This window comes from Pseudopipra pipra, chromosome 10, assembly GCF_036250125.1.
Source record: "Pseudopipra pipra isolate bDixPip1 chromosome 10, bDixPip1.hap1, whole genome shotgun sequence".
Lineage (NCBI taxonomy): Eukaryota > Metazoa > Chordata > Aves > Passeriformes > Pipridae > Pseudopipra > Pseudopipra pipra.
The window spans coordinates 25353353-25370710 of NC_087558.1; the positions used below are offsets into that span (position 1 = coordinate 25353353).

General features: G+C 42.1%; 1 protein-coding gene across 2 annotated transcripts; it reads right to left on the reverse strand.

Annotated features, from left to right (window-relative positions):
- Positions 1–1340: 1340 nt before the first annotated feature.
- On the reverse strand, positions 1341–17308 carry PARL (presenilin associated rhomboid like). 2 transcript variants are annotated; one of them, XM_064666969.1, is made up of 10 exons: positions 17104–17308; positions 14762–14960; positions 13929–14069; positions 11384–11432; positions 9339–9434; positions 7827–7976; positions 7437–7507; positions 6022–6123; positions 4198–4295; positions 1341–2486 (listed from the first exon to the last, which is right to left on the reverse strand). In XM_064666969.1, exons 1-10 carry the CDS (start codon positions 17133–17135, stop codon positions 2369–2371), a joined length of 1056 nt encoding a protein of 351 aa, XP_064523039.1. In that variant the 5' UTR covers positions 17136–17308; the 3' UTR covers positions 1341–2368. The 2 variants fall into 2 exon arrangements, with proteins under 2 accessions (XP_064523039.1, XP_064523040.1); XM_064666970.1 differs by lacking the exon at positions 17104–17308 and adding an exon at positions 15061–15139.
- Positions 17309–17358: the final 50 nt, after the last annotated feature.

Sequence of the window (17358 nt, forward strand, 5' to 3'; positions counted from 1 at the left end):
ACAACTGCACAACCACATGAAGATTTTTGTACAGCCTTACATATGTTACACACCTCTAGGGTTTCTATAACGGAGGAAGATTCATACATGGAACAGGTTGTTGAAGGGTGAATGCTCTTAAACCTAAGGTTAGGGGTTAGGCATGAGACTCTCAAGCCACAGCCACCAGCTGAAAAGCTGGTGACTTCCAAAACTCTGTGGTAGTTCCAGGATGGTTTTTCAGGTGCTTTATGTCCCTTTCTGCAAGCTGAAAGGGTGCAGCAACACCACACTGCCTTGGGGGGTGTACCACAAGTCTCTTCACTCTCGGTAGGCGATACAGGGGCATGACTTCTCTGAGGTACTGGCTGCTATGCTGAAGAACTTAATAGCAACTTTGGCTTATCCTTCTAGACTTGTAAAAAATAATGTCCTTCAGGGCTTAAACACTGTATTTCCTGCAATATTACTCCCTGCTTTCAGCTAGGATCTCTGAAAAACTCTCAGCAAATACCTAATTGTTGAAGGGACTAGATAAGTTGTTGAATGGACAAGTAGTAATGCAAGGAAGAAAAAGGGGGTAAAAATAAAAGGAAGTGGGCAAAGACAACAATAGATAGATAAACCCAACGTGTGAAATACTGTGAGCTATGGCTTTTGAGCTTCTTTGGCATGAAATGCTCCCGTGGGATGAGCCCGTTCAGTGGCATCTTCAGACGCTGCTGGCCCCTCCCTGGCTGTGCTGAGCAGTGCGCTCGCTGTGTGTCCGGCTGCCCTCTCTCTGCGGCAGGCAGGGCTGCACTGTGGCTGAAGCCCTGAAAACGGGCGTACTAGTCCTGAGGATCACAAAACGAAGTAGGAAAGGGGGATGTGACAGATTAAAAATGAAAGTCAGAAAATTTCTGGAGCAGAGCAAAGGAGTATCAGGTACTCCCGCGCCTTCATTTTTTTAAGTGTTTAAGTTGACAGGCACATAGAGTAACAAATCCTCAAATGTCTCATTTTTCCAAGGGAGAAAAAAAATTGGACAAGCACTGGCCTGTGACAATAAGGGCATTTACAGCAATTTTTTATTCCATCACTTATTAAAACTGATACCACTTAGCATTAAGTATTCTTTATCCCCACAGGAAATGTATTTTCTGCAAGGCATTATTGTAAAGTAAAAAACCTACAAGTTGCTTCTTACAAATGCAGCATGTTTTTGGCAGGTCAGTCCATCTGGAATGACTAGCTCTGATTACAGGGAGGAGTTAAGGGCTTGAACCCACCAGTTTTTATTTGGGAAGATTCTGCAGCCTTTTGCAAGGGGTTCAGTATTATCCTTGCAGGACAGGCAAAGAGCAGCAGCATACCCCAAATCAAGTTTTTGTTTTTATTTGTAAAATAGGAACATTAGTCATGGTACTACCCTCAGGTTTACTTTAGTAGTTACTTCTGGTTATGGTGTTGCTGATCTCAGGGATCATGGTTGTTATGGCTATAGTGTTGCTGATTTCACCTAGTTTTGCTGAATCTGAACCAAATGTTACAGTTTTAAAATCTGAAGAAGGACCTTAAATGGAACTAACAATAAAGCACAACTTAAAGAACGTCCCCTCACCCCACCCCCAATTAATGTAGTGAAAGAACCCAGAAAGCAGTATAACTTATGGCAGAATATCAAAAACCACAGTATGTCATTCTTCCCCTGCACATAATTATGAAAAAGATACCATTATAGTAAAATCCAAGATGTGAAAGCACCACGGAAGTGTATAGAAATGAAAAACACTAGTTGAATAAGCCACAGCTAACAAATAAAGGTGGACCATTAAATAGTACGTAAACCTTGGCAAACAATCCAGTATTGCTTCGAGTATTTCAAGATTAAGAACAAAAGAGACCTTTGGCTCCTCTCATCCAATCCTTCCAACAATGAAGACCACTGAAGTTCACCACCTTAGCCTTATGTTGAGTCCAACTTGTCTAAACCTTGCCTTCTAAGAAAGCACCTTGTGTTGTCTGGCAGACATTAGGGGGGTTTGCGATTCAATAACTTCCTCAGTTTATTTTCCTAAGTATTAACCAGTTGTACTGCATTTTGAAGGGTTTTTTTTGTGGACAGAGATTTACATCGCTTAATTGAAAAACATGTTTTATTACACTTTTAAAAATGTAATGCAGACTGTTACCTCAGAAAGCAATAGGATAAAAATCTTTATTGTTCCACCTTCGTCAGAGTTCATTTTCTACGGATATGCATTTTTGTAACATAATTTTGTTACATTAGAAACTTCAGCTCCTCAGAGCCTTAATGTGGAGTAGCAAAAAAACCCTTCAAAACCAATTCAGTCCCACATCTTCAAGTAATATACCACTTGGGCACAAGGAATCTCTAGTATTAGAATCAGCTAGATCTTCCACCTCCTCCCTTTCCTGCGTTCTTTGTCCTCAATTCATGCCAAGCTTTCACCAGTGGTTCTCTGTTCTTCCATATGAGCTCATGGCCATAAGTCACGTACCACCTGAGAAAGAAAATAATAGTTAAAATTAACTGCAACTTTTCTTTGCATCTGAGAAAGAATAGGTTGATCACTAAAACCAAGTACAAGCTTGGTATAGAAGACAAGATAAACTGAGGCACAAAGAACAACATGCTTGGAAAGTGGCAGGTAAGCCACTTGTTCTCTTGACTCCAAACAGTTTACTTTGTGTTCTTGCTTATTTCAGTCCTGAGAATGAATAGTTTTTTCATCCCTTTAATCTTGTGATTTTGTGATTTCTTAAAAAGACATATAAAACTATCTCCACTTAGGAGACTGTTAAAACAGTTCTGTTGCTTGTGCTAATCTTTACTGACAACACCAAATAAAAGTGGTTTTCTCCTACAAAAATACAACTGCCCCATAATGAACAGCCACATTCCACTCAAAGTGAATTTTCTTCTACAAGCATCTAAATGAAGATTTAGTCGAAGTGTTCTAGCTTAATTTATATTCATAGAGAACTATATATTCTGATATATGAGTATCAACATAAGTGATAAGGGAGGTTATGGTGCAGAGGAGGGGCATGAGGAGAAGCAACCACATGGAAATAGGTTGAAGGTTCTCCCACAAACCTGACTCCACACCTGAGTCCTGAATAACAAAAGCACTTTTCTCAGGGAAACCGGTCACTTTCCAAAGCAGACAACTGTCTGGGAGGCAATATATAAAAAATACTTTGGCCATTCAACATATGCCCTAAATAAAGGCCCTGTTTTAGGATGAAGTGACCAAAATGATCACAGAGTAGAACAAACAGGTAAAACAGTGTAGGTGAGGAAAGCAAGAGACTTGTCAACTCAAGACAGTTTTTACTGCAACTGCTATCCTTTTTTAGTATGTGAATCCGCATTATAATGCAGATTGTTCATTCACTTGTGATGCCAGAGAAGGGGAGGAGACAGTGCAGCACAGAACTTACTGACACCAAAGCCAAGACATGGCAAACACTTTGGTCTACAAACCGGTTTGCCGTTAAATCTGGCCTAGTGAAATCTCAGGCAGGCTTTTCAAATGCCTACCTAACATGTTTTAAAAGGCTCTTAGCAATCGTGTGCCAATTAAGACAACGCTGCAATTGGGTTGAAGGGAAAAAACTCGCAATGCAGTTGAAACATGGAACAATACAGAACTGCTTCCTACAAACTTGTTTCTAGTAGTTCTTACTAATTAGGAAAGGTCCACACAAAGGCAGCACAACAACACTGAGAAAACAGCAGTACAGGCTGCCCAAAGGAATTTGGCCTGTGCTTATATTAACTCTGTAGCTCTCTCTAAATTGGCAATTAGAGGAAAAACACTGAGACAAAGGCATTTCCTTAGCTGTTTAAAGTTATTTTAATTTGTCCATGCTGTTTCATGAGAATCTTTTCTGCCTTGTGACTCTCTTCAATGTTATGGGAAGAGCTGGACAGCTAGCCAGCTCAGGTTATGGTGACAGGAAAACCTTACATGTAATCTATGATTCTAAGGCAGTTCAGCTCAATTCTTTCAGTCCTAAGCCTCTGTTAACAGCATTTTCCACAGAATTTTATAGCACTACAAGAACAACAGTGAGTTGTATTCAATGTTAGTTAAGAAAACTTTCAAAAAAAACCACTGTACTTCAGCAATAATAGGAAGTAAAGAGGAAAAAATACAGGATTGATTTAAATACAAAACAAGCAGAAGTTAGTAAATACAGACTTACATTCCAAAGAGAGCTCCCCCAAGGTGTGCAGCATGGTCAAAAAGTCTCCAGCCTAAAGCAAGTCCTGCAGTGTCAAATGCAATTATGGCTTTTAAAGCCTAGAAAGGAAGAGAACATGGAATGGACAGGACCGGTCACAGCACAAAAAATGGCCACTGATAACAGTTTTCTATTCTGGCACAGAGCAAGTATTTGGGATCAACAAACATCATATATATTTTATATCAAATGAATCGCTATAAAAAATACATTGTTTTAAAATAACATACTCATTCCTCAGCTGTACTGTGCTGTGAAAATAGACCTGAGCATCTACAGAATAGTGCAGAGTAGGAATGTGTCCTTTTCAAACAAAATACGTTTCAAATTCAGGTCAGGAAAAAGACAGAAGGTACCTGAAAGAGTACATGCTATAAAAGAGAATGAGAATGCTGCAATTACATGTTTTGTGGTGTCTAATTCTGATGTAGCTTAGATTTATGTGCATCTGTCCTCCCAAACTCAACCCTCTAGTGGATGGAACATGTGGGGCAGACCCTGTTATCTGACATAAATTGATCATCACACTCTAGTTCTAAAGGGTATGTTTGTTAGAAGACAGAAAATCAGGATGACAGTTAACATGAGCAATGGTGTACCATCCTCAGGAGACATAAGCCACCACAACTGTCAATACACAAAATTTTACTAGATGGCCCATTTCATAAAGACCAACAGATTAAATGTTAGGATTAAATGTTACTTTAGGCAGGAATTCTTTCCTTTAAAATATGTATTAGAATAGCAGCTTTATTGCTACATTCGCTTGTTCATTTTAGAAGCCCATTACAGTATAGGTAAGGTAGGCTAAAGGAGTATGTAAAGTTACATACAATTACATAAATGGGCTAAAATTATTCCTACCACAATAGCCAATATTGCTCTTGCTCTGCTGTTGCAATGAGTACTTGGTCATGGCAATGCTCTCTGTGGTTCTGCCAGTATTTCTACCCTGGCCATCTTTTCTAAGAAAGATACCATTAAAGGGTGGCATGCAAAAAACCCACATCCACTCAAGCAGAAGTGCAAGGAAAACACAAAGGCTACATCTAAGAACACTTGTTCAAATATGTAAGCTTCCCGTACAAAAAGTATTAAATTTCATGATCTTGGAATGATGTGGCTTAACTGCTTTAAGCAGTAAAACAACTTTAAGTACAGGACCAAAGATGATTAACTTATTAAAACAAGTTAAGATCTACATAAGAAGCTTTCCTTAAATGTGGAAGTGGATGTGCATAAAAGACCTTAATGAAACAAAAAAAAGAGTCCTAGTACTACACACGAAGGAAAGTTTCAGTGGTCTATTATTAATCCCACAAGTGTTCTTAAAAGCATCAAAAGATTCCTCCAGGGCTGGAATGTTATCTCCCATGAGAAATGAAGTTTTTCTTTAAAGGCAGTGTGCCAGTATTAGATTAGCCTGTTACTAGTGCTGCTACCAAAAATATCACTCATCAGAAAGAACAGGATGTGTATGCAAGGTTTCCTCAGACAGGCAAACCTGACTCCCTCCCAACTTCTTTCACCTCTTGGGATCAGATTTGAAACAGACCCATGGATGATGGGATTTAGGATAGCTCTAAATTCACTCCACACTGGTGTAGTGGCTTCCAGGCTGCAACAATTCTGATTAGTCCCCACGACATTCATGACCTGCACTCTCTTTCAAAATAAAATTAGCAGCTTAGAAACACAAATGAAGAGGACACCTGCTCAGATATTGGAGAGGTATGGGGAAATTATTTAAAGAGTAGAATTTCTTTGAAGTTCAGTGGCACTTACGCTTCCTGCTGTAAATGTGAACATTGGAAGAAGTATGATGGCCAGTTTTGCTTCAGGCATCTTTGTACATACGGCTGCAAGGACAGTCATTATAGCTCCTGACTGTAAACACATTAAAAGACATCAAAGTAAGCTGAGATGTTACATAAAGAAAAAATTATTTTCCTGCATGTGAACCCCTTTTCCTTTTGGGCTTTTATTTTCAAATGCAGCCCTGTGGTAATACTCAAAGTACAAAGCGCCACAGCAAAGTTCAAAATAAAAATAAACCAAGACAGCATTATTTCATTTCAATATCTGAAATTATAAGTACTGGTAAAAAAATATCCCCCAAATGCTCTTACATAATTAAGAAATACCCACCCCCACCCCTGTTTTTAAGATAACAATTTATGTAAATGTGCTTTCACCCAAGTAAGCCCTGATGAATCAAACGAAGATTAATCAAACGAAGGGAATAATTCTGAAGCTTGTACAAAATCAGGGAAAATAACAGATGGACAGGGACAAAAATCTTTTGTCAATGAAACAAGTAATTCCCTGGACTGTACTAAATTGACCATGGGGTTTTGTATCCATAAAATAATCACAATGGAAAGACTCTGAACACAGTAAACTAATGCAATGTGTAGCAATTTCAGTAAGTTCAGATCAGTAAGACTAAGGGAAAGTGACTTGCTCCAGATATAGTTATTCATAAGATAAAGGGACAATACACAGCACTTCTAAAAATTCTAACTGCTGCACAGCTAAACAGATTTTTTTTTAATTTCAATAGAAAAATGAGAATCCGACTTTTGGCTTTTGTCAAAATTATTTAGTAAAGTAAGATAAGAAGCAAATGCCTATGTTAATCTCAAACTTAAAGCAAGTTAAGTGTTTCAAAACGTTCTACTACTAAAAACACTTGTAAAGAACTCGCAACCACAAGAGCTCCTCAGCCTGCCTCACATCTTTCATCCAGTGAGATTTTTGGCAGGAGTGCTGCCCTTCCTGCACAGCATGCCCTACAACTTTCACTGGGATCACACACTGAGTTTGATTGTCTGATTACATATCTCTTTCTAAAGTATTCTATTTTCAATTAGAGAAGACTGATACACAATTATGGAATACTGTTTCTGCAATAAGTTACGTAACTGATCTGCTCAGACACAAGAGGTCCTGCTGTTAAGGACCCATTTACAACCCTTAGCATTAAGTGGCATTAGTTCTGGGTGGCTGCTGCAGCAGAATCAAACATACTGGATGAACAGGAGAACCAGTTCTTGCCTGGGTACTTGATTTTGGTTAACCTTCCTAATTTTCATTCTCTCACATATATTCTTAGCTTTTAAGCAGGTTAAAAAATACAGCAGACTTTCAAAATGGCTTCAGAGATCACTATAAGGTCTCTCACGTTCCAAGATACTTACAGCTCCAAGGGATGGTTCAAACCTTCCAGTGGCCATTTTAGCAACATAACTGACAAAAGTGGAGATAACCCCTAAAAAAGAGAAATTACTACTGGAAACAATGCTAGCAATGCAGACAAGCATCAGAAAGCACAAACTGTCACCTTTTCTCACAAAACTTACATAAGTCTGTATTTTGGTAGCAAAGCATGAATTAAAAACAGACATGGTTTTATCATGGTATTTTGAAGCCCAGTATCCTAAATCTACCAAAAATCTGTATAACAGCAAAGAAGTACTGCTTTTAATATAGAGCAATGGCCATCAGTCATCATATAACTGTTAACCATGCACACTCTTTACTTGCATGAATACATATTTATATTTTTAAGTATATATTTTATATATTACCAGCAGAAAGATATACTGCAATGAACTGCTCGCATCCCAGAAGAGAGACAATGCTGCTGGAAAAACTCCATAAAACATACATATTTGCTGCCATGTGGAACAGAGAGAAGTGACTAAACGTAGAGAGCAGCATGGGAGAACACAGGGCTTCTACAAAAGAGAAAAACAATGAACATAAAGAAGTCAGTGCTTTAATTTGCTTCAACTTACATGTCAACTTGCATGCAAACTAGACATTTAGCAAGACATACTGGGGCTAATTATGCTTAGATTCTCAAATACAAGCTACGATATAAACCCAGAAATAGAACAAATTTCAAATTCCGTTCAACACCTTTGGAAAGGTAGAACATACACCCCAGAGATATGCAAGCTCCACAGTCTTAGTTACCTACAGGGGATTGTTTCACAGAAAACATTTATCTTATGACATGTGTCCTATGCTTTGAAAAAGGAAAAAAATATATTTATATATGTATATAGTGAAAGATTTTATATATATAAGCAGCTATATAAAATAAACTTGCTACAGAGATGAACTCATAAATCAAAAACAGTTTTATTTTCAAAAAGCTACTAGCTCTCCTCACTGAAACAACAGCCCTGAAAATGCAAACAAGCCAATTAGCGGGTTTTAAGGTCAGCATTATTTAAAACATGAGTGTTTGGGGTGACATGCTCAGATCTGGATAACAGCTATCTTTAGCTTTGGAGCCCGTAGAGGAACTAGTTGAATTCCACTTTTTCAGCAGAAATTAGGAGGATAGCAGGAAGTACTTTCCAAATACATTTGTCTCATCCTTTTAGTTCTTTGCTGTAGAAACGAAAACCAATTGTTCTGCTATTAAATACCAGTAACTTGCTTTCCTAAGTTAATCTCTTCAATACATTTCACACACAGTGAAAGAAAAGTCTGTGCTTAGTTTGTTTTTTTTTAATGTGACTCAAAGCTTTGAAACAAGGACCCCATACACAACATACAGACTAATGTTTGTCTACGGACAAAAGCGTACATGCATGTGACTGATGACTGTTCTATCTGCTCCCACTGAACATTAATCATTTTGAGTCTAGTTTTTGAATGGCATTATGTAATACAATTTATTTTTCTTCTTCCTAAAGAGTGGCTTGATTTGCACTCTGTCCAGCAAAGCAGCTGGGGTTCGAGTCACTGGGAGGAGTGCCTCTTCACCTTCACACAGGTAGGGGCTCCATCCCACTGAATGCAGGAAAAGGCCAGATAGCAAGCAACAGTTTTGGTGTTACAATATTTAGAAAAGCACCAGTTTTTTAAGACAAAAGTTTGTCTTAAAAATCAGATCCATTGCTTCTAATTTTTTCCCCTTAAACCATCTCCTGCCCAGACAGAACGATGTGTTTGGGCACGACTGAGATTGCTTGTGGGTGACGGAGCTACAAGTGAGCCATGTGCCACCTGAAGCTTCTGCAGTATGATCAGACTTCCTGTTACATCCCTATGGAGGAAAGTCACTTAAATTACTGTTCACTTACTGGAGGATGGATTTGAGGTGAAATATGTAAACATAATCCGTCGCATGCCGGGCAGCCTCCACAAACAGAATACAAAGGCATTTGCAGCTATAATACCTATTAAGAGGGAAAAATAAGTATAAAAGCAAACTATGAATGTAACACACTATAGTGCTTACTGTAAACAAGTATTTAAAAGGAAGCCTACAAGAATTATACTTTTTCTTCACAATTCCATAAAAGCATAGAGTTTAGAAAAAGCAAAGAAAAATACTGAAAGCTACATTTACATAGTGGAAGTCTTTCAGAAAAAATGGCATTTAATTGCAACTGTTTTAACATAGTGTAATGAACACGATAGTCCAGAAAAATCTGTGCTGAGAATGTTCAAGCTGTGGTTTCAAACTCCTATTCCACTGCAGAATCAACGAAATAGGAGTCAGCTAAGAGGTCCCATTTCCTGCTCATCTAGCTTTTTATTCTCCAGTGGCACTGTCTGCTGCACAGTTTCATTTAACTGCATAAGGAAAGAAGACTGTGGGAGCCCTACAAACACACAGTATGCATCCTGTCCATTTTTGGGAGAGGGAATTGTAAAGATTCTGCTTAGAAATCAAGCACAGAAAGTTGAACTGGCATTGCTAGGGCATAATCACCTTTGGGAGACAGCAAATGCACAGCTTTTTACTTCACAGATGTTATTGAAGTCTTTATTTTAAATAAGAATACTTACTTTAAATAAGAATGTAATTTATTAGAAACATAATGACAATGTATTATTTCCTGTTTAAAGCGCCTTCCCTATTTCTGTCCAAGCAGTTATGTATTTAATATGTTTTATAATAGCTACAAATACTAAGGGGGAAAATAATTGTGATTCCTTTGCACAGCAGTATATCTCAGATACTTAGTCTCATTTGAAGTTTGCAACAAAATGCAAGGACTGTGAAAAGCTATGACACATATATCCTAGAACTAAAATTTCAATAATCTCTTCTTTCAATATTCCATCCGATTGGACCATGCTCCTCTATTAGAGGAAATACTTTCCCTGAACACCAAACCAAACTGTTACAGAACTGTCAGCAATTTCAGTACAGTAAGTCCAACCCTGTTATGGCAATCAAGGGTAAGTATCTGAATGGCTCAGGCTTTACCAGCTACAATTTCTACTGCTCCTCAGATTAACTTGATGTTGAGGGACACAGAGACTGTATCAATTTTCAATGCCCCACAGTATCTATGTCAGGACCTGCCTTGCATGTTGAAGTGATTCAAAGCATTGTACAAAACTTCCTGACAGCACTTGCTAATTGAGTGGCTTGAGACGGTTCTGGCCCGAAACATTCAGCACTTATGCAACCTATTCCTAAACTGAGAGTCAACACTTCCAAGGCTTAGTAAGTTGGTAGAAATTTTTTTTCCAAAATGCTTCTGTAGAAAAGTTAAATGACATAGAAATAGCACCTTAAGTAACCTTATGCTAATGACCTGCTAACATAGATTCCGTAAATACTTAATGTAGAACACATAACAGCATATAGAGCTGAGCTACTTCATCTGGATTTGAATCAAGTTCTCATCAAGTTCTTTTCACATATCACATTTATCTTGGGGATTTGAACTGGCACTGGACTAACCAATCAAAGCTACTTTATACCAAAGGAAAGCGCATAGGATAATTTTTGCTACTTTTTACACAACATGCTGCAAGCAAGTAACTATGAGGGAATTTTATTTTCACCTATCAGTGGAATACATATACCTATTTCTTCTAAAAGCATTTGCTGTTTTTCACAGTTCCTGAGAAAAATGCTGCTGCGGGAGGATTCTAGTTAATCCTCAACACTCCCTCACCTAGATCAATAGGAATTTTTTAAAGGCATACAAAAAATAGTTGGTGAGAAGAAGTGTAGCAGAAATAGTGTATGTGCAGGTGTAAGTTTACACATGCTTTGTGCCCAACAACCTAAACGTGGTATGAAAGCCATCTGTTTTAACATACTGTACCTGTTTGCCATATTTCTCTTCCTGTGAATGTCTAATACTTGTAAGCTAACACAAACCTGTCACAGTCCGCTGACCCTCAGTCAGGCTATTCCACCAGCTGTTAACCTGAAACAGAATTGTTGTACATCAATGCCACTGGGAAGTATCTGCAATTTCAAAAACAGTCAATAAGGTTATGTACCTTTTTTAAGAATAGAAAGCATTTGTTTGAAGTCTGTGAAGTAAATCAGTTTCAAACTTTTTTACTTCTGATTGCTTTGGCTTTTCAAGTTGACATTTCCTCACTCAAGAAAAGTTATCTACCTTCTTCTTCATAAAATGCCCCAATATGGATGAAGAGTTTCTTTAAAAAGAATGGACTTATATCCTTTGACACAACTTCGTAAGTTTACCCTGCTTGTATTAAACAAGGATCTAGCCCATAATGCTTACTTTAGCAGATTAGCCAAAGTTAGCATAAATCCTGCCTCCACTAAGCCTCACCCTAATGCTGTCTAACATCACACCACCCACCTTTGAGAGATTCCACTTTTGTGCCAGGATCACTTTTGCAGAGGTGGCTCACAAGATGTGGAATCCATTCCCCCTTGCGTCCAGCTCACCCAGCCCTCCTCCAAGTTTAAAACCCCTGAAAAAGTTTATTTTGAGTGCAGTCAGCCCACAGATAAATTGCACCCCCCTTTCCACTCCTCAGCTTTCAGAATCATTTTGCACAAATATTTCGTTGATAGCTCAACGACCTTCCAACCATATTGATAGTTGTCATTAACATTATCTGCAGGTTGGAGGCAGGGGAAATAATGCTGCAAGAAACAAAGCATTCACTATTTGATATCAAAGTAACAACTTCACTGCATTTCTTTTTAATTCTCTGGCACAGGATACAGATATCAGTTCTCCAGTATAAGAACACTAAACAAACATGATTTTTCTAAAATACAAGAATTAGATGCCCTCAGAAGCAACTGGGAGAATCCTGAACTCTTAAAAATAGAACTTACCCGTTGAAGATGGGGATTGGCAGTTTAAGCCTACTAACAACAGGGTAGTTTTGTTTTCTTTTTTGGATAGCTAATCACCAGATCTTCCCCTTCAGGTTTTGAAGGAAAATAAAAGTATAAAACCAAAGTTATTTAAAATACTAAGTGCTGATCATAATCTCACTTGCAGTTCATATACACCAAGCAAGAAAGCATGGTGCGAGAGTTAATTTTCTTTCTAGCAGCTTATACATGGTGCTGTGGTTTAGATTTTTGACCAAAACAGTACTGATATTACACTGATGTTTTAGGTTTTGCTGAATGGTATTTGCACAACATGAAGACCTTTTCCATTTCTCACTCTGCCTGTGCAGTGACAGAACAGGGGACAGTGATAGGCTGGGAGGGGATACAACTGAGCAGATGAGCTGAACTAACCCACTGATATCTAAAAAGATATTCCCCTACCACATAATGTAATCCCCCAAAAGAGGGGATTTTAGGACATTTAACATATTTTGCTCATCAACTGGCTGGGCACTGGTCTTTCCACAGGAGACTGTGACTAACCGCCTTCACATCACTTGTTTTCTTCTCTTGTCTTCCAGTTACTAATCAATTTTTTGGTGGTTGTTCTATCTTTATCCCTTAGTTTTCTTGCTATTCTTCCTCCTTTCCTCTTTCCTCAACCCACTGTGGGTTTGTGAGGGACATGAGTGAGCAGCCACGTGGCGCTCAGCCGCCCACCAGGGTTATCCCACATGCCCATTTCCAAAGCTGTACCAGTGTGCACAATATACATTATAAACACAGCTCCTGTGTCCTGCCCAGGACCCTGAGCTTCTCCAGCTCCACACTCAGCCCTGCTTCCCTTGGACAACCAGACCTTACAGAGTATCAAGCCTGGTCTATCACAACTCATAGCAGTAACATTGAAGCAAACATAAAGCATACATGCATGTTTAGTTTAGTTTTAAGTATACTTAATTATAAACTAATTGATTGATACTCTTGGGATACCAACTAAATTTGTAACAAATCTCACAGCACTAATTTTGTTCTTGCTGTCCAAACTCCAAGGCATGCAAATGTCAGCTCTCAAAGTAAAAAAGCCCTCTAAACACTCGTATTTGTCAGATTTTGGAGGCTGAAAATACAAATGCATTTCAGAAGCCAGAGCATTGAAAAATCTTATGCTTAAGGTTCAGAATTTAAGCTAGCTCTGTCTTTTTTGGGAGTTCATGTTCACTTCTGAGAACACTTAGACATAGCAGGAATGTTTGTTTTGGGTTTTTTTATGGTGAAAAAACAAGTGGTACCTAGTTTAGATATACAAACTCCTTTCCGGCATTTCCGGGTGAAGGCAGTATTTTTCTCTATTTTTCACTATACCTTTCACAGTGATATTGTAAGTCACGGTTTTCTGGAACTAATTCTATCAGTTTTTCTTGTAAGGAAACGCATCTGCTGTAATTTGCTGAGAATCAGTTACAAATCAGAATAATGAGGACAAGTATCTGTTGCACAAATAGTGCTCACACCGGACGAGGGATGCAGCTGTGCCTGACACTCCTGCAGGAATCCACCCACGTGGGAGCAGCCTGGGCCTGGCGCTGTGTACCTGCTTTCTGAAGTCACCTCTCTTCTGCGGCCGCATTTTATCCATCCAGTCCGCTCGAGCTTCCTCGAAGTAGGTCTGGACCCGCGACTTGAGCGACTCATACTGCCAGATGGCAGCGGACCCGAACGCCGAGCCTGTAAACTGGGCGACACCGGACAAAGGCTCAACAACCGCTCCATCCCGGGGCTCCAGCCGGGCTCATCCCAGGCTAACACCATGCACTGTGCCAGCTGCTCAGCCCCACGGCAATGGGAGCTGAGCATCGCTGATGGACAGGGATAATAGAAACTGGATAATGGAAAAGACCTTTAAGATCATAAGTCCAACCATCAAGCCAGCACCACCAACACCATGTTTACCACTAAACCATATCCTCAAGTGCCATATCCACGTTTTTTGAAAACTTGCAGGAATGGTGACTTAACTGCTGCCCAGGGCAGCATGTTCCAAAGCTTTACAACCCTTTCTGTGAAAAATTTTCTTACTATCTAATCTAAGCCTCCCCTGGTGCAACCTGAGGCCATTTCCTCAGGTTTACCGAATGCTAAGTGTCACAAGATAATACTTTATCAAAGAGGTTCGCAAACAAAATTAAATTATTTAAGTTATTATTTAAGTTCGCTGAAATGGAGTGAAACTGGGATATCTTTACAACATTTCCATTGACTTAGCTGAAGTTCCTTCGTATTATCTCAGTGTAACGGCACAGTATTTGGCCAACAATCTTGCACTAACTTTGAGGTACTGAGAAACGAAATCCAAGAAAGCAGAATTCCACTGAGAAAGACGGAACACGCTCCCTGCCGACCCCGCTCCCCGCAGGAGCCACTTACCCCGACAGTGAAGAGGAGCGGCTTGACCAGGCGGCGCGGCGAGGGGCGGCCGGCGGCGGCGGTGGGCGACGGCGGGCAGAGGCTGCGGCGCGGGGGCGCCGGGGCGGGCGGCGCCTCGGTCGCGGTCGCCGGGGGCTCCTCGGGCCGCGGCCGCGCCCGGCGGAAACCACGCCGCGGCTGCAGCAGCAGCACAGCGAGCCTGCGGGGGAAACACGCGGACCGTCAGCACCGCCCGGCCCAGCTGCTCCTTCCCTTGCCTTGCCTCGCCTTGCCTCCCTCCCTCCGCGTCCCGGCCGTACCTGTGCGGCCGCGGGGCCCCGGCGCGGGCCCAGCACCGCCACGCCATGTTGGCGCCTCCCGAGCACTTCCGGGGCGGCCGGGCGACATCTTCCTATGGACGGCGGGGGAGCCGCTCGGTCACCGCATCGCGCCAGGCGGCCGCGGCTCCCCGGGCCGCTCCGCGCGGGGGTCGGGGGTGGGTGGGTGGGTCGGGGGGTCGGTCGGGCAGCGCCGCGGGATCGAGGCAGCGCGTCCCGCCCCGGCCGCCATGTCGGGTGGGTGGCCCCGGCTCTGCCGCCATGATGAGCGTGGCAGCGCCTTCACCTACCGGGCCCCCCTGGCGAGAAACGCTGGCGCTGTGTAACCAGGGGCTCCATGATTTCGCAGAATCACAGAATATCCTGAGTTGGAAGGGACCCGCAAGGACCACCGAGTCCAACTCCTAGGCCTGCACATAACTATCCCCACGAGTCACACCATGTGCCTCAGAGTATCATCCAGATGCTCCTTGAGCTCTGTCAGCCTTGGTGCTGTGCCAACTGCCCTGGGGAGCCTGGTCAGTGCCCAACCACCCTCTGGGAGAAAAACCTTTTTCTAATATCCAACCTCAGCCTCCTCTGACACAACTTCAGGCCATTCCCTCGGGTTCTGTGACAGAGAGGACATCAGTGGCTGCCCCTCCTCTTCCCCTCATGAGGAAGTTGTAACTGCAGTGAGGTCTCCCCTCAGTCTCCTCCGGGCTGAACTGACCAAGTGCACTCAGCTGCTCCTCATATGGCTTCCCCTCAAAACTCTTCACCATTTTCATTGCCCTTCTTTGGACACTCTCTGATAGCTTAATATCTTTTTTGTATTGTGGCACCCGAAACTGCACACAATATCCAAGGTGAGGCCATGCCAGTGCAGAGCACAGCCTCCCTCAACCAGCTGGCAATGCTGAGCCTGATGCCCCCCAGGACATGGTTGGCCCTCCTGGCTGCCAGGGCACTGCTGACTCATGTCCAACTTGCCATCAACGAGGACTCCCAGGTCCCTTTCCTGGCACTGCTTTCCAGCATCTCATTCCCCAGTCTGTCTTCAGGCACCCAGATCGTCCCATCCCGGGTGCAGAATTTGACACTTTCCCTTGTTTAACTTCATACGGTTGATGATTGCCCAGCTCTGTAATTTATCAAGGTCTCTCTGCAGGGCTGAGTTAATGTATACTGTTCTCTAGAAGCCTTATGGAATAGGCAGACCCTGCCTCCTCCTAGCCTGGGGCTCTGCCTGCAGCAGCCCAGGAGGTAGGGAGGAGGCTGGGGCTGCTGCCTCGGCCCTGCCTTGCTCTGTGTGTGGTTCCACACGATCTCACCACACCTCACCACCTTCCCTCACCTGGCTCCTCCGCCCTGCCTTACCTTGCCTCCCCACTGGGCTGCTCCAGCAAAGGGTTGCGTGAGGCTGATCAGGTGCAAGACAGCTGCTCCCACCCCACAGCCTTCTCCCAGGCTCTTCCCTGTATCTGTATCAATAATAATGTACCCAGCAGTACTAGAGAAGTGATCATCCCCCTGTACTCAGCATTGGTGAGCCTGTACCTCAAGTACTACATTCAGTTTTTGGCCCATCACTTTAAAGAGGAGTTTGAGGTGTTGGAGTGGGTCCACCAAAGGGCAACAAGGCTCGTGAAAGATCTAGAAAACTTGTATTATGAGGAACAGCTTAAGGGAGCTGGGTTGGTTTAGTCTTGAGAAGAGGGGGTGCAGGTGTGACCTCATTGCTCTCTATGACCACCTGAGATGAGGTTGCAGTGCGGCAGGACCCATCTTTTCTGCCACACCTGCAGTGAAGAGGACAAAAACTGAGACAGAGGAGATTCAGATTAGATACTAGAAAAAAATTTTTCCCCGTTGGGGTGGTCAGGCACTGGAATTGGTTTCCCAGGGAGGTGTTGGAGTCACCCCTGGAGGTGCTCAAGAGGAGTCTGCATCTGGCACTGGGCGATGTGGTTTAGTGGTTTATGGGTTACAGTGGTAGCACTGGGTGGACAGTTGGACTGCAGGATCTTAAAGGTCTCTTCCAACCTTGATGATTCTATAATCCTGTGATTCCCCATGCATGCTTGAGCAGGTGCCTCAGGTGCCTTGTGGTTCCCCAGCTGCTGGCTGGGGCTCCTGCTCTCTGGCACTCTGCTGCTGTTCCTGGCACCATCTCCATGCCAGCTGAGCTCCGCAGGGCTGGAAAGGTGTGTTGGCAGGGAACAGTCTCCTGTCCACACCGACACCCTCCTGAAATTAAATGAGAAAAGAGAATAGGTTTCTGCTTTGCAAATATCTTGT

Bases quoted from the DNA above. Each gene is read 5' to 3' on its own strand.
- PARL (XM_064666970.1), bottom strand. From the start codon at position 15,107: ATGGCGTGGCGGTGCTGGGCCCGCGCCGGGGCCCCGCGGCCGCACAG. The intron at 7,977-9,338 runs GTAAGTGAACAG...TCTCTTTTGTAG, and splicing joins CACCTCAAATCCATCCTCCA to AAGCCCTGTGTTCTCCCATG. The intron at 2,487-4,197 runs GTAAGTCTGTAT...TTTCTTTCTCAG, and splicing joins GGGGGAGCTCTCTTTGGAAT to GTGGTACGTGACTTATGGCC.